Source organism: Elgaria multicarinata, chromosome 4, assembly GCF_023053635.1.
Source record: "Elgaria multicarinata webbii isolate HBS135686 ecotype San Diego chromosome 4, rElgMul1.1.pri, whole genome shotgun sequence".
Taxonomy (NCBI): domain Eukaryota; kingdom Metazoa; phylum Chordata; class Lepidosauria; order Squamata; family Anguidae; genus Elgaria; species Elgaria multicarinata.
Window position 1 is genome coordinate 31,906,522 of NC_086174.1, and position 15,284 is coordinate 31,921,805.

Here is a 15,284-nt window from a genome sequence, read left to right on the forward strand (position 1 = left end):
TACTGAGAAGGCCTCGCTTTTGAGATGTGACATTGCAACATTGCGGAATGGCCGAAGAGATCTCCTCTTAAGATCTTAATGGATGGCATAATTATTTATTTGTTACTACTGGAAAACATCCTAAGTCATATGGAGGTGGTATGCATGTTGTGCCAAAATTGATTATATTTCAGTTTAAACATTTTTACTTTGAGAAAGAAGAGAAGGTGAAGAATAGTGCCCAACACCAGCAGGAAGACTTATCTGAGCGATATTTTATATAATGTGACCAGAGCAATTCTTTCTGTTTTGATCTGGCAACTTTTTTGTACAAAGAATGGCCTTCCACAACCTGGTGCCCCCCAGAAGTGTAGGATGGAGATACAAATGCCATCATCACCAGCCAGCATGGCTGTTGACTGGGGATGATGGGAATTGTAGGAGGGCAACAGGTTGGGAAAGGCTGTGGTTAGACACTCCTAACCTTCATTCTGTGATTGGCATTTATTGATGATGGAACTCTACTTTCCTCAAATGGCCTCTCCTGAATAAATGACTTCCCCACTGAGGGCGGTTCATTCCACGCTTGCCATTTTCGAGCCCTGAAGCTTTCATTGTGAAATTAACAAGCAGAGTTCTTTATTGATAAAAAAAACATTGATTATTTCTCTTGCTTTGAAGGCTACTAAGGAAAGTAGTTGACACATACAACTCCCTCTCCACCAAATAAAAATGTTCATCTTGGTTTCAGTTATTGTGCTTTATCTATGTTTTGTCTAGCAGTGCCGTAGTTTTAAACATTAGTATCTCTTCTACAGGTAGGATGCAGATGCAAAGCATTGATTTTTTTTCAGTACTTGCTAAAGGAAAGCAAGATACATTTGTCTCTTCAAAACCAAAAATAACTGAACTTTTCACATCCAGGCAACGTTTACACATTGCTTTGATTTTTGGAGTAATTCCATAAATGAAGTGTTCTGGATCAAATATATAAACATAGTAGGAATGTATCATTGGCATGCTGTGTTTGACAACTGAAAATTATATTACAAGGTAGGATCTAAATGAGGGCTCATTTAACTTCTTTATAACATAGAACTACTCCAAATGTGATTAACTGCTGTTAATGGGCCGCCTCTCCTGGCATGGAACTAGCTGTACACTACACTCATTGACTCTGTTCAGACGACACGCTAAGCCACAGTGATTAAGCTTTTTGAGCTAAACATTATGACTTAGCATGTCATGTGAACCATTCCTAACCATGGTAGCTGCATAAACATGGTTTAAACATGCTCATTATTTGCTGCAAAACAGTTAGTGGCCTAACCATGGCTTAGTGTGTCGCCTCAAAAGGCCCACTGTCTAAGGCTCTCCTCTGGATGCCTCCTCTGAGGGAGGCTCAGAAGGTGGCAACAAAGGAGGGAGCCTTTTCGGTGGTGTTCCCCCAATTATAGAATGTCTGTAAACCGCCCAGAGAGCCCTGGCTATGAGAGCGGTATATAAGTGCAATAATAAATAAATAAATAAATAAATATAGAATGAACTCTCCCAGCTAGGCCCGCCTTGTGCCAACATGGCACAATGGTTATTGCCAGATTAAGTCCTTCCTCTACTCCCAGGTATTTGTGCGGCTGCCATCAGCCAACGGAAATTAATGTTGAAGAATTTTATTGCACCTTAGACTAAGGCTGAGACTGCCACGTTTTATGGATTTTATGTATGTATTTTATTGTATATTGGGGTTTTTATGGATTTTATGTATGTATTTTATTGTATATTGGGGTTTTTAATATTATTGTGATGACGTTTTCTGTTGTGCTGGTCTATGACCGAAATAAACAAACTCTGACTCCCAGGTATTTGGCAACATATGATTTATTTATTTATTTAAAGCATTTGTATCCCACCCTATATCACTAGGATCTCAGGGCGTTGTACAGATAAAAGGATATAGTATAAACCAATAAATACACACAGCTAAAAACAAATTAAACCATGAGCCAAGTTAAAACATTATATAATTTAAAAGCAGTAAAAACAGTTAAAACAATGTGCCATTTTAGGATTGGGTCATGAGATACTGTTTAAATGTGTGTGTCTTCTCTGTTTATACGTTTGTAGCTAAACTGTTTTTATATTATGTAAAATACTGTATTTTTAAGGTTTTTAATCTTTGTAAACTGTCCAGAGAGCTTTGGCTATTGGGCAGTGTAGAAATGTAATAAATGAAATGAAATGAAATGAGATTCTTCCACTGAAAGCACTCCCATGCAGGAATAAGACCTGGGTGTAAATCAGAGATGGGGAACCTGTGACCCCCCAGACTCCCGTTCTCATCAGTCTCAGCTAGCATGGCCAGCGGTCAGGGTTGTTAGGAGTTGTAATCTGACAATATCTGCAGGGCTGCAGGTTCCCCATCCCTGGTATAGCTCATTACCTCATGTGTGACAGTCTATGCATAAGTTTCCCTTTTCATTCTCTGTAGTCTTGATCAGATCATTGAGATTATTAGAATGATTATGAGGGATTTTTACATTTGGCAATTAGACGGCTTCACAATTTATGTAGCAATGATGTTTGCTTTTGTTCCACCAGGGCATAGTCCCAAGCAGTAGATGCTGGTGGCTTTGCTGTCAGTGGAGCTGTGAATCTGCTCTGGGAGCTCAGTCACAATGCCAAAGGAACTATCCAAGGTGCTGAACCATATTCTTAAAATGGGTCCAGCACCTTGGATAGCTCCTTTAGCATTCTGACTGAGCTGACATCCACTGACGTCAGAGCCACCAGCCTCCACTGATATAAATGAAATAAATAATCCCATTTCTTGCAGTAAGCACAAAGTGTATGCACATTCCCTAAACAGTAAGTTGACATGTGGCATGGAGCTCTGATTGGCCACACCTCCTTGGCGCATGTCCACTGTAAGTCAGGGTCAGCATCAGCACATGGCATTTTCTGGCACCGGGGCCCCAGTATTCTAGCAGGGCCCAGTTCTGAGACTGACCCTGGACCCCACTTTATACACCTTCTTTTCCTGGCCTGGTGCTCCATGCAGTGCTGGGAAGCTGGGTCTATGACACCCCCGATCTCTGGGGTATTGTGGGAAATTAAAATGGACCGCTGCTGTTGCCACAAAGTATGTCCATCCAATGCCCATCGGTAGGAGGGCCCCAGGACTCGTTCCCACTTGGAGCTGGCATAGCTTCAAGTTTAGGAGGATGCATTTGCCTTTCATACTTTATGTAATAACTTTCAAACAGCCCCAGCTTTTCATGGGTTAGAATAGCTTTTTGTTTGATACAGCCAAGGCTTCAAGATATCAGGACAGGGCACATTTTGCCCATCCTTGTCTGAGTGAAGCCCTGCTCACTGGCGCCCCTATGCATGGCCCCTGCCATGGTGTATCACTGTTGCCCTTTAAGGGAAGGTTCTGCCCATTCCATTTCCCTGAGGGGCTCTGCCTTACAGAAGGGGGCAGGCATATAACAGCCCCTCGCACTATTGATCTCCACTGCCTTGCAACTCTATGGATAGCAAAGCTATGCGCTGGTTAGGGAAGTCTGCCTCTAGTGGCTGAAGGTGTTACTGCAGGCTTCAGTTAAATATGGACTCATTTAACTGAATTCGTATTAAATAACGTGTTTTGAAAATCATATAACAGTGAGGTGCACAGCCTTGGATCCCCTTAGTATGCATGCCAAGGTTCAGATGTCTAGATTTCACCGTCTTGACGCTAAGGTGCTGACAGGCAGACGGACATCCTCTTTTATCATTATAGATTGTGGAAAGCGCAGCTAGTAGGGTGACATTGGGCACAGTTGCTGCGTAACATTGTGAGGCAGCCTTTCGAGATGCAGGGAAAACGAGGCATAGAATTTTCGGCTTAACTATTTTTACTCTTCAGTGGCCAAGGAGTACACATTTTAACCCGACCACCTTGGGTACAGATACAAATAGAAAAAACATTAATACTTTCACATACGAGATGGTTTGCTGTGGAGGAAGCAAATGGCTAGAAATGGCCAGAAGCCGGCATGTGTTGCGTAGTAGCTGTATAGTTCCCCCCCCCTTTTTCTTTTTTAATATTCTGTTTGCAGTAACGGTGAACAGAGCATCTAAAATAACCACTTTCACATTGCAACAAACACATCATCATTTGCTTAAAAAGAGTTATAATTACAGTTGACGAAGCATGGCCACCATAAAAATGCATTAGTTTAGCTTGACACATTAATTACCTGTTTTTGCAGATGTTTTTATATATTGTTGTGCGAACAGTTTACAAAATAATTACAGGAAAGTCATATGGAAAACAAGCTAAGGGGGTGGATTCTCGCCCTAAATATTTTCATTCATGTGAATTTGTGCGAGGCACAGCTGCTGTATAGCAAATGGAGAGAGGGAGAGAGGGGGGGGGGCTGTGGAATCTCGAAGGGTTTTTTTATTTGAAGGTCCCTGTCATCAGCATTACCACACTTTTTATATCTTTCTTCAGAGGAGGATAGTTTTTTTCCTTTTTCTTTTTTAAAACGTTTAAAACGGCATTGCTGATTATTATTTTTTAAACTGACTGATTTAGGTGAAAAACTTTGATCTTCATCAAATGAAACATAAATATCTGCTGGTATCTGGGAAAACATCTAAATAGAAAATGAATATGTTGTTTGAAATTGAATGACCTTGCATGGTCTTGCTATAAAGAATAATTAAAATCTTTAATGCAGTTAGCACTTGCATTCTGTGTACATGTGTGGTTCCTGGAAGAACCCTCAAATCTTAAGGTGTATTTAGATGGAATGCAGAACTGCATGTATCCCATTGAAGATCTCAAAATATGCGTTGGGAATATGAATTTTTAAAGTTCAGAATAATTAGTTATTTCTTTGCGTTTTCTTTATGTAGTGAAAAAAATCAGATTTTTGGGGGGGCATGTTTAGTATATTAACTCTTAAAAACTCAAAAATACATAGTTATAAACAGTAGTTATCTGTAGTCGCTTTCAATTAATAGAGACAAGATATTTCCCCCTTTGGCTTTATACTTAATAGCTCAAAAACAAGATGTTAAAAATGTTAATATTAAATCAGGCACTGACTAAACTGTGTATGTGTGTATTATAGACATTAAAATGAAAGTCCAAAACTTTGTGAATCTTGCAAATGCGAACAATCCTAGGGAATAGTGGGAAAAACCATTCATGAATTTTATTTTTATTTATTTATTTATTAAACTTATATACCGCTCCCATAGCCAGGGCTCTCTGGGCGGTTTACAGAAATTCTAAAATTGAGGTAAAAACAAATATACAAAATTTAAAACTCTGAAACACAGAACATACACACATAAAACATTAAAAACCGATTAAAAACTAAACATGTGGGTAATTAGGATGTGCCGCCATATGCCTGGGCAGAGGAAAGTCTTAACCTGGCGCCGGAAAGATAGCAGCGTTGGTGCCAGGCGAGCCTCATCAGGGAGATCATTCCACAGTCTGGAGGCCACCACCGAAAAGGCCCTATCCCTCGTTGCCACACTCCGAGCCTCTCTCGGAGTAGGCACCCGGAGGAGGACCTTAGATGTTGAATGTAGTGACCGGGTATATTCACGTCGGGAGAGGCGTTCCGTCAGGTATTGTGGTCCCAAGCCATGTAAGTCTTTATAGGTCAAAACCAGCACCTTGAATTGGGCTCGGAAACATACAGGCAGCCAGTGCAAGCGGACCAGAGCAGGTGTTATATGGTCAAACCTTCTGGTTCCCGAAATCAATCTGGCCGCTGCATTTTGCACGAGCTGCAGCTTCCGAACCGTCTTCAAAGGCAGCCCTACGTAGAGCGCATTGCAGTAATCTAACTTGGAGGTTACCAGAGCATGGACAACTGAAGCCAGGTTATCCCTGTCTAGATAGGGGCGTAGCTGGGCCACCAACCGGAGTTTGTAGAAGGCACTCCATGCCACTGAGGTCACCTGAGCCTCAAGTGACAATGATGGGTCTAAAAGAACCCCCAAGCTACGAACCTGCTCCTTCAGGGTGAGTGCAATCCCATCCAGAACCGGTAGAAGTTAATTTGGGATTCCAATCACATGGAAATATTGGCATTCACCAGATTTGGGACGTTCACTGTAATGTACATGCTAGACTTGTGTGAAAATGGCCTCTCGAAATTATCTGCCACATTTGTGTACAGAGAAGGGGTGGGATTTTGGTAACAAATCCGGGAAGGGGGGGTGGAATTATGAAATTTGAAGAAAAATCCGGATTTTCCCCATTCTCCCCAGCCAAAGGGCAGCTCTACTTTAATGGAAATTAATGAAAATGCTTATATCTCTGTCATTATTAAAGATAAAGATGAAACTTGGCATAATGATAGCTCTTAAGAAGGGTTTTAGCGAAGCCAAATTTGAATCAGATCCGTTCATCCATTGATTTTTAGGATTTTTTTTTAAATTGAGGTTTTAAAATTATTTTTTTAAACCCACCATTTTTAAAGATAAACAGATGAAACTTGGCACCATGATAGCTTATAGGTAGGACTTTAGCAATGCCAAATTTGAAGTAGATCCATTCATTGGTTGATTTTTTAATATATATTTTTAAAAAATGAGTTTTTAAATTAAATTATTTTTTTCAAAAAACATTTTTTTAAAGATAAAGAGATGAAATGACACCATGATAGCTCCTAAGGAGGGTTTTAGCCCTGCCAAGTTTGAATCAGATCCGTTCATTCATTGAGTTTTAGGATTTTTTTTAATTTTGAGGTTTTAAAATTATTGTTTTAAAATACCACTGGAGCCAAATCCTTCAAACTCAGGTTGTCAAACCTCCTCTTTGGGGTCTTGCACCATGAACAGTTTCAGCACTTGGCATCAAGGGGATCTCCAATTTTTAGCTAAGAAGTGCTGGGCGAGCAGGGCACTTTTCCTGTTGCAGATTTGGTGGGCCGTTGGGTATCTGGAGCTCAGCAGAGCCGAGGCGTCCACAAATCAAAATGTGGGACAGGAGAGGTCAGTCAAAGCAGCCCACTGAGCAAAACAGAACAGGCCAGAGGGCTTTTTCTCAAAGTTCCACATCATGGGCGATGAAGGGTCATCCTTAGAGAAAACCTTTCACGACCAACAGTGAGGTGCCAGTCGAGAGAGAGGCTCTCATCTTTGCTGTTGCTGTGGATGTGGGAACCTGGCATGAAATTGCTTTGCTTTGCTACCCCTTCCACTTCACTTTGTTCACTTGTGACAGCACTTCTGTCTGTACTGCTGGCATGCAATGCAGAACATTTGAAGTGTGTGTCAGAGAAAAATAGATAAATTTACAGCTTTGGCTGGCTGGCATATTTCTTAGAGATAGAGTTAGACTGAAGACACAACTGATAGATGTCTGTAGCTTAGCCCTGAGAGGCTGGCGTGCCACACATAGCCTTTTAAGACCGTCTCAGAGTCCAGTGTTGGTGCAGGCAGAGGTGGCTGGCGGTGGAGTTGGCAAAAGCTTTTGTATAGCAAAAGCTTCCCAGGTTGGGGAAGGCTGTTCTAGGGTGAAGCTCATGTTCTAGGGTGAAGCTCATTTCATTTGGGGACACTGGCCAGGTCTTGGCATTGGCCCATGTGACCCAAGAGTGTCTCTTAAAACACATCTTGTAATTGCCTGCAACTGCACATTGATAGGTAATGCGTGGGCAAGCTTCAGGAAACTTTGCCATTGCTCCCCCTTATATTCCATTGAATCACAGTGTGTCCCAGAATGCAGTTGAAAAACCACTGATTCGAGCTGAACCTCCCCTCAAATGCCAAATGTTGAAGGGTGCCAGGGTTGTAACAGTATTCTCTTTGGCACACAGGGGAGTCGAGTCCAACCCGCCGTGAAGCAGTGAAGAGGAAGACTTCAGAATACCTGATGAGAGCTGAAAAAATTTCCAGCCTCTATTGTAGACCCACATCAGAAGATAGTTCCACCACTGGAGTAGGTTCTGTTTATTTTATTTCTAGTTTTTTCTTGGGTTGGGTAGATGTGCCTGCATGTGCAACAAGTGTGTGCACCCTTCACAGCTGCCTGCATCTCCTTATGATTAATGGAATATGTCAGATTAACAAATATATGCAAATATGGGATAAAATGTGCCAGTTGCAGGAAGGGAAGGCAGATTTCTTTTCCTTTTTGGCTCACTGGGAATAATTTTATTTCTTTGCTGATTTTAAGATTAGGAAAGAAGAATGTTGTGTTAAAAATCACTAAACAACCATAAAGGCAAAACAGAACAATTAAAATAGACACATCAGCTAAGACCAGTATTCCAGCAATATCATTACTATTTTTAGCTGAAGAAAACCTTTCTTATTGGGAAGAAGCAAGGAAGTTGTGAGGTAAATTTTCTTGGGCCTGAACTTATAAAGGGCGGATACTCCAACAGAAAAAGCCCCACCCCACATCTCAACCAGTCATATTTCTGAGGGCCAAACCATTTGTGAACTTTTCTGTGTAATCCTGGCCTTGGATGTAGGGTGGTGATAGTGTCATGTCTCCCCCCCCCCCAAATTGCCAGTGCGCCACCCCCAATTTAGATTGGGTCATTAGCATGGTTGGGGGTGCCCCCTGCTAATAATTGCTAATAAAAGATCCATTGAAATGAATGGATTTTTTTTGACCATGCAAACTGCAGGCCCAATCCAGACCAAGACTCTGTTGGGGAGTGTAGGTTCCAATCACGCAAAGGTCCCAATCTAAATCTGGTTCCCTATGCTGGCTGTCCGCCAAAAACACTTGCATACAAGACCAGAACAATCTCAAAAATAGGGTTTTGTGAAGTTTGGAAACTATATTTAGAGGGGAGGAAGGCAGGGAGGAATGTAGAAGAAAAGATATTCCATAAGAGTGTGGTAAAAAGGCATCTTGGCGATCCTCATTGAACATTATGGAGCTTTGAATGCCATCTTTTATATAGAGCTTCTTTCAACAGGCAGCAATAGTTAAACCTTTGCAGAACTGAAATTGTTGCACTTGGACTTTGGAATTCAGTCCTGATTCACTCTTAAATAAATCTTGACTCTGCCCTTCCTCAACCATGACATTTTTTTTTAAAAAAGAAATCCCCGAGGGCCTTTCTGTTCTTAGCTTAGATGTCTTTTGCTGCAGTCTCACAAAACTGTGTGTGATTGTCGATGACTGCTCTCATGTAGCAAACGTTAAAAGTTCCAAACTTCCTGTCTGTCTACATTTGTATCACAGAAGGACAAAAAAGGGCAAACGAGTCTTTCATCTTACTTTGAACAACCCTAAGAATAGTTGAAGGCAGCTAGTTGCTGTGAATAGGGAAAGAGGAAAAATTAATCTGCCTAACTGAATGGCAATTACCTTTGTCGTCGTTGTTTCGTTTTGAGCCTGTTTTTTGTTTAGATGGAGAGGAAAAAATGGAAAAAGAAACCTCTTCTTCAATAGAAGTCCTCACATAAGCCTTGGAGGATTCATGAGATTTTGTTTTCCTCTTGTGAGGCTGATTAATTGTAAATTAATTTATAGTTGTGGTGGTGGTGGAGGAAACCTGCCTTACCAAAGAGGGTTGAATTTATATTTCCTTTGAGTTCTTTCCATTCTTACGATGTTGGTCCTTAATGAAAGATTAAGATTTCCTACATCGTAGTAACTTCTGTGTGAGGAATTTGCATAATTACCACATGTAATTCATCTGTTTTGTCATCTGTCTTGTGAGAGAGACGCAGCCACTCTAGCTACTCGGAATAGGGTAGCAGTGTAATCCAGCATATCAAAGATTAGAGCCTGTGGAGGCTGGTGGCTCCAATTTCAGTGGGGCCATGAGGCCATTCTGGGTTTCAGTCAGAACCAGCGAGAACTCTAAAAGAGCTATCCCAGGTGCTGAACCCAAAATGCTTTAGAGTTCTGGCTGTTTCTGACAAAAACTCACAATGGAATCACAACCCCACTGAAATCAGAACCAGCAGCCTTCTCTGGTTAGCCCTAAGAGGTCTAGGGACAAGTATCTGTTCAGCAATAAAGCAGATGTTCTTGGGGGGGGGGAAACTTCCCTTCAATTCTGTTAACCTCAGTCTCCTATTTAGAAACCCATCCACCCCCGTGAATTGTTGACTTTACACGATTCCCCATTGGCGCTCCTTAAGTTCTGTGACACAAACTTAAAATGGGCTCCAACTTGTGACACAGTTGAGAGGGAATAGATTTAAAATATTATAGGAGGGTCCCTGCAGCAAAGTGTTGCGTCATATCCCCAACCCCATACTGGCGTGCTCCTGTTTGTGGATCCTGCTGTCCTGGAATAGGACCCTTTCCATTTCTTAGAACCTCACAAGGAAGGAAGTTTTAAGAAATGGAAAAGAGGAAACAACATTGGTTTTGTTTCTCACTGCCCTGAAACCTTCTCTAAAATCTCAGCCATTATTGCTTTGTAGTGGGACAGAGAAAAGGTACTGGAGAGTGGGAAAGGAGAAAAGCAGTCCTTCTTTCTTTCCTCCCTCTTGAAACCCCAATGTACAGAAAAATCTTCCTTCCTAGGGAGCTATAGGGTCTGAAGCGGTTCGATTCCCCCATCAATGTTTTCCTTGTTCTTTTTGTGTTCCCCCTCTCCTTCTCCTCTTGGAGGACACTGAGTATTGTTAGTTCCCATTGAGCTGTCCCCCCCCTCTTTCTTTTAATTTAGGAACTAATATACTTCTACATACCTGGAGAGTCCTCTGAGCATGTAGATATTTTTGCCTCTGGGTGGATGTTCCCATTTTACTTCCAAACTGATGGGTTTGAAGGATTAACATTAACAATGGGTATCTGCTTAATTCTTATTTATTTTATTCATTCAGTTTATATCCCACTTTCTCATAAAATAGGTGGCTTACGAAAACTTGTCAGTAAAACAATTAAGAGAGCAGATCTATGCTCTTGCCAGAGTGCTCCAAGATTGGGGTGGCTCTGTTTCTCCCTATGCCCTGTCATTTCTTGCCAGCATGCTTAGACACACTTTTGTTTCCCGGGTTGAGAGCATGCTAAAAAAATAAGCATGATATATTAAAGATTATAATCAGTTATTTTCTTTATTCCTTTATTATCGCTATGCATGTTCTTTTTGGTTGGTGGTACTTTTATTTAAACAATAAAATCAAATAACGTGTGAAAATTATTATTAAAACCAAACAAAATACCCATTATTATGGTGTTTTGGAATGTGTGCGAAAAGATGGGCACAACAGCAATAGTAATATATTAAATAATAATAGCACCAACTTTAATTTTTATGCCAGTTTCCCCCATAAAATGTGGGAAATCATCCTACATTCTTAATGTAAGGCAATGTTTGAAATGTTGGATCAGCTCTACTGCAGGCTGCTTTTAACTATTGGATTTGATTCCCTCAGTTAAAAAGATACTTCGCTTAGTGAAAAAGATTCTTCTGCTTTGACATTATTTTTATGATTATTTACCGCTTCTGAACTAATTCACATCTTTCCAAATCTGAAGCAGATTTTAAATCTCTGGACTTGTGAAATTATTTTACCTGCCCAGTCAGTGCAAAAGAAAACTTCACATGGAAGTTAAAGGACGGATATTTTTTCTCCCCTTCCTCTTTCCCAATATTCTTTGCCCTCCGCTTCACTTGTCACACATTCATGGGCCTTCTCCACATGTGGCTTGTGTGAAAGGAACATCTGCATGAATACCAAGCGCACATCTGGGCTGCTGCCCCTGGGACCAGACATGCTGCCAAGTCTGCCCCCCAGACATCTATGCTCACACAGGGGTTCTGATTGCATGTAAAACCTAAGCATCAGCAATTGTAGCTATTTGAAGAGTCACTTTCCTGTGATCTCTCTCTCTTTTTCTTTTTCTTTTTAAAAATAAAGATATATTGCAGCCTCCCCCAACCTGATGCCCTCCAGATGTGTGTAGCTCCCACCATCCCCAGCCAGGATGCCCATGTTGGTTGTAGATGGGAGGTGTACTCCAACACATCCAGAGGGCATCAAATTGAGGAAGGCTGCCCTATAGTGTGTAACTCTGTTTTTATTTCTCTCCCTTCCAGACCCGAGGAAAGGTCTGGATGGGTTTTTCAGCCGCGTTCCTGAGTTTTCCTTGCATGTGCAAAGACCAAGGAAACTGTCTAAATTGTGAATATTTTTTAAAATATTAATACTCTTTTTTACTATATTTCCATTTTCTGTGTCCCTGCAATTTATTTACTCTCAGCTTCTTTTTTTCTTTCCTTTCCCCCTTCTTCATCTTCTTCTCCTTTTTTTTTTTTTTGCATTAAGGACAAACAGCAAACTTCTTTCATCTCCCCTCTCTCTGATTTATGATAAATTTAGTTTCCTTCAGCCTGGCATTTGCTCCAGCAGGCAGTCTTCCTTCAAGTACCACCCTGATTGATGTTGTAATCTTTGATATCTTCCATTAGCCTCCAGGATCACTAAGTTCAAGGCCCTCTTGGAACCGAAGGAGCCCTGCCGAGGAACTGAAGGCCTTTAGAGTCCTTGGGGTGATTGACAAGGTAATTCTTCAGTGTCTCTTCAAGAGTTCAGTCATAAATCGACTGCATGCTGACATTCTGTCTTTGAAGCCGTGGATCTTAAGGATATGAAACAAAGGGGGAAAATGACTCAAATGCATCTGCACTTTAAAATAACAAAAGTAGGAGGGGAAAAAAAGGCTTTTATCTAAGCAATTCATGTAAGGTCATGCAAAATATATTTGAGCTAAAGAATAAGGCACATGTTTGGTGCCATTCTGTGAGAAGGGCCCTGTTTTTTTTTTAATCAGTGCCCTGCTTACTGTGTACTAGCAAAAAGAAAGTTCCAGTAAGGTGCCAGGCCACTCATGCAAATGACAACTTTGAAAGAACGTGAGATGGAAAATTGTGGAGACTTGTCCCACAGAAATGGTGATTATGCGCCCCTCCCTTACTGAAAGTCAGGGCAAATACTGAAACAGGGTCTTCGGTATGCATATTGTATTTTCACTGGGCCTTAGGTTGGGTTTCGCTGCAACTTGTGGGAGAACCCAGAACTTAAAACCTTACAAATTATTTTGTTTGTGCTCCCCCCCCCCCAATCTTATTTTTTGTCCATTAAAGCTGGACAAAACATTTTGTATTGTTTTACCGGAGGGCTCCTAGGGTAGCTATGATACACAAACTGGATTGATGAGCTTAAGGTGCTCCAGTTTTTAGGGCTAAAACAGGGCAAAGTAACTGTACAACGAGCTCCAACTGTGCTCCAGCTCAATGGATTGAGCTCCTTTTGATGGCCAGCCAGAATGGGGGTGATCACCTGGCGAAAGGCTCAGAGGCCGTTTTTCACATGTAAAATTCTCTCCACAGAAACGCTTTATGTGGGTGGCATACACATGGCAAAACGTGAGGTTGGCATTACTTTGGTCATGTGGCTCTTTTGAGATCAGCCTATAGTTTCTTACTGGTGGGATGGTCCCTAAGTCCCCACTGATGTCCAGTTCTGTTGTAATATTTTTCCATTTGAGAGCTGTTGTGGGAATCATTCCAGATGCACTCCTGTGAAACATGTTGATCAAAGGAGGACCCGAGTGAGATAGTGGGTTGGATCCAGAGATAAATGTTCCAAAGGAGACTGGCAGAAGCTGACTTTCTAGCCGAAGGGGCCTCTGCCCAATTTTGGGGGATTCTCCCTTTCTCCATCAGCCCATGCCGCAGCCCAACCTTATTCAACAGGGTATCCTGACCCTTGGGACAAGCTTTTTGGTACTCATCTGCCACTAACAACCTTCGCCATGCTTATCTCTCAGTCCGAGCTTGCAAGTACGAACCTTTTAGTATCTTAAGTCACATCTAAGAGTATGCCTGGTTGGGACAAAGGGAGAGTTTTCTCAGTGGCCACCGCTCGAAGGTTATGGAACTCCCCACCTAGAGAGGCCTAACTTGTCCTCTGTTGGATGGTTTTTCACTGCCTTGCAAAGAGCTTATTTTGACAGGCATTAGGCCTGTCAAAGAGTGGATGTTTTTATGCTCCCTTATACCACTGTGAAGTCTTAACTGCCGCCCCATCTCTCTTTTTTAAATGTTTTTAATTGTTCCTTTTTTCTCTCTTGTTTAGTATGCTTACTGCTTCTGCTTTTTTTTCTTTTCATTTTATGCTGTGAGCCACCTTGAATGTTTCTTCCTAGAAGCAGAAAGAAGGGGGATAGGTTTTCCCAATAAATACATAAATAAAACACTGGCAGGTTTCCAGAGGCAGGAAGCAAATGTACTCCTCACAAGTGCAGTCAAGCTGACGGTGAGCTTGAGGAAAGCCTGTGGTGGTCTTTCAACCATAGGTGGGAACACAACATAATGTGGAGAGAGAAAATGTACCTGTTTTGCAGTGCTGGTGTAGAAGTGACTGGAGGCGGGGGGCAAAAGAGGAGAATAAAAGTAAACTTAGAAAATGTGTTTCCTCTTTGTTCTTCTCCACACCCCCACACCCCGCCTGCCAATGAAAAACTCAGGCTATTTTTGAGAATTAAAAAATACTGGCACAATATTTATATACTATTCCTTCAAAACAAATCCCGATGCATGCACAGATTTGTGTGTGCACACACATGCGTACACTTTAGCTGGTGCTAACAGCCCTCCCTCCCTTCTGTTTTGCAAATACTGAAAAGTGCAAAGTTCCAGTCATTGAAATTCCCCCAGAAAGTGAAACTAGCTTTCATTTGCTGGAAATGGGGCTGGCTGTTGAAGAGAGAGATCTGTTTACGGTAGGCTGAAAGGGATGGAACCACGGTCCCCAATATCTGTTTGGAGGTTTGGAATGATGATCCCCTGTTAGAGCAGAACTTTGCAAGTGCTGAAAATGTGCTGCAGCTGGAAAGAGTGGCGAGCCCGCAGTTTATCAGCGGGTGCATACACAGAGTTCCCTCGCTAGCATAGGGGCATGTCTGAGGCTCTCGACTGGGGTATGCCTTGAGTTCTTTTGAAAAAGGTAGCATGTAGGTTTTATAATAATAATAATAATAATAACAACAACAACAACAACAACAACAACAACAACAACAACAACAATAATAGGTCGTTTCGTACCTCAAAAAAAAGTTTAGAAGTGACATGCACACACAAATACAGAAATCCATCATTAATATAATAGACCCCCCAAAAAAAACACAATATAAAACATAATCAGCACAATAATACCAATAAAAACATAGTCTAAAACAGTAATACAATATAAATAAAAAATAACAGCTGATTGCTGTCATGCAATGAATACGTAGTTTCAAGTTTAAGTAGGAATATTTCTTTTTCTACTGGGATTGTGATGCATAGGAGACCTTTCAGTAATGT

At 41.4% G+C, this 15,284-nt stretch overlaps 1 protein-coding gene across 3 annotated transcripts in view; it reads left to right on the forward strand.

Annotated features, from left to right (window-relative positions):
* Positions 1-15,284, forward strand: part of RPS6KC1 (ribosomal protein S6 kinase C1) — a 116,527-nt gene that overhangs the window by 46,323 nt on the left and 54,920 nt on the right. For all 3 annotated transcript variants that reach the window (XR_010025365.1, XM_063124041.1, XM_063124042.1), the window contains 2 exons: positions 7,812-7,933; positions 12,387-12,479. Coding sequence is in view for 2 of the 3 variants with exons in the window: in XM_063124041.1 (XP_062980111.1) it covers positions 7,812-7,933; positions 12,387-12,479 (215 nt within the window). In the remaining variant the exon portion in view is untranslated. The remainder of the gene's footprint in view (positions 1-7,811; positions 7,934-12,386; positions 12,480-15,284) is intronic.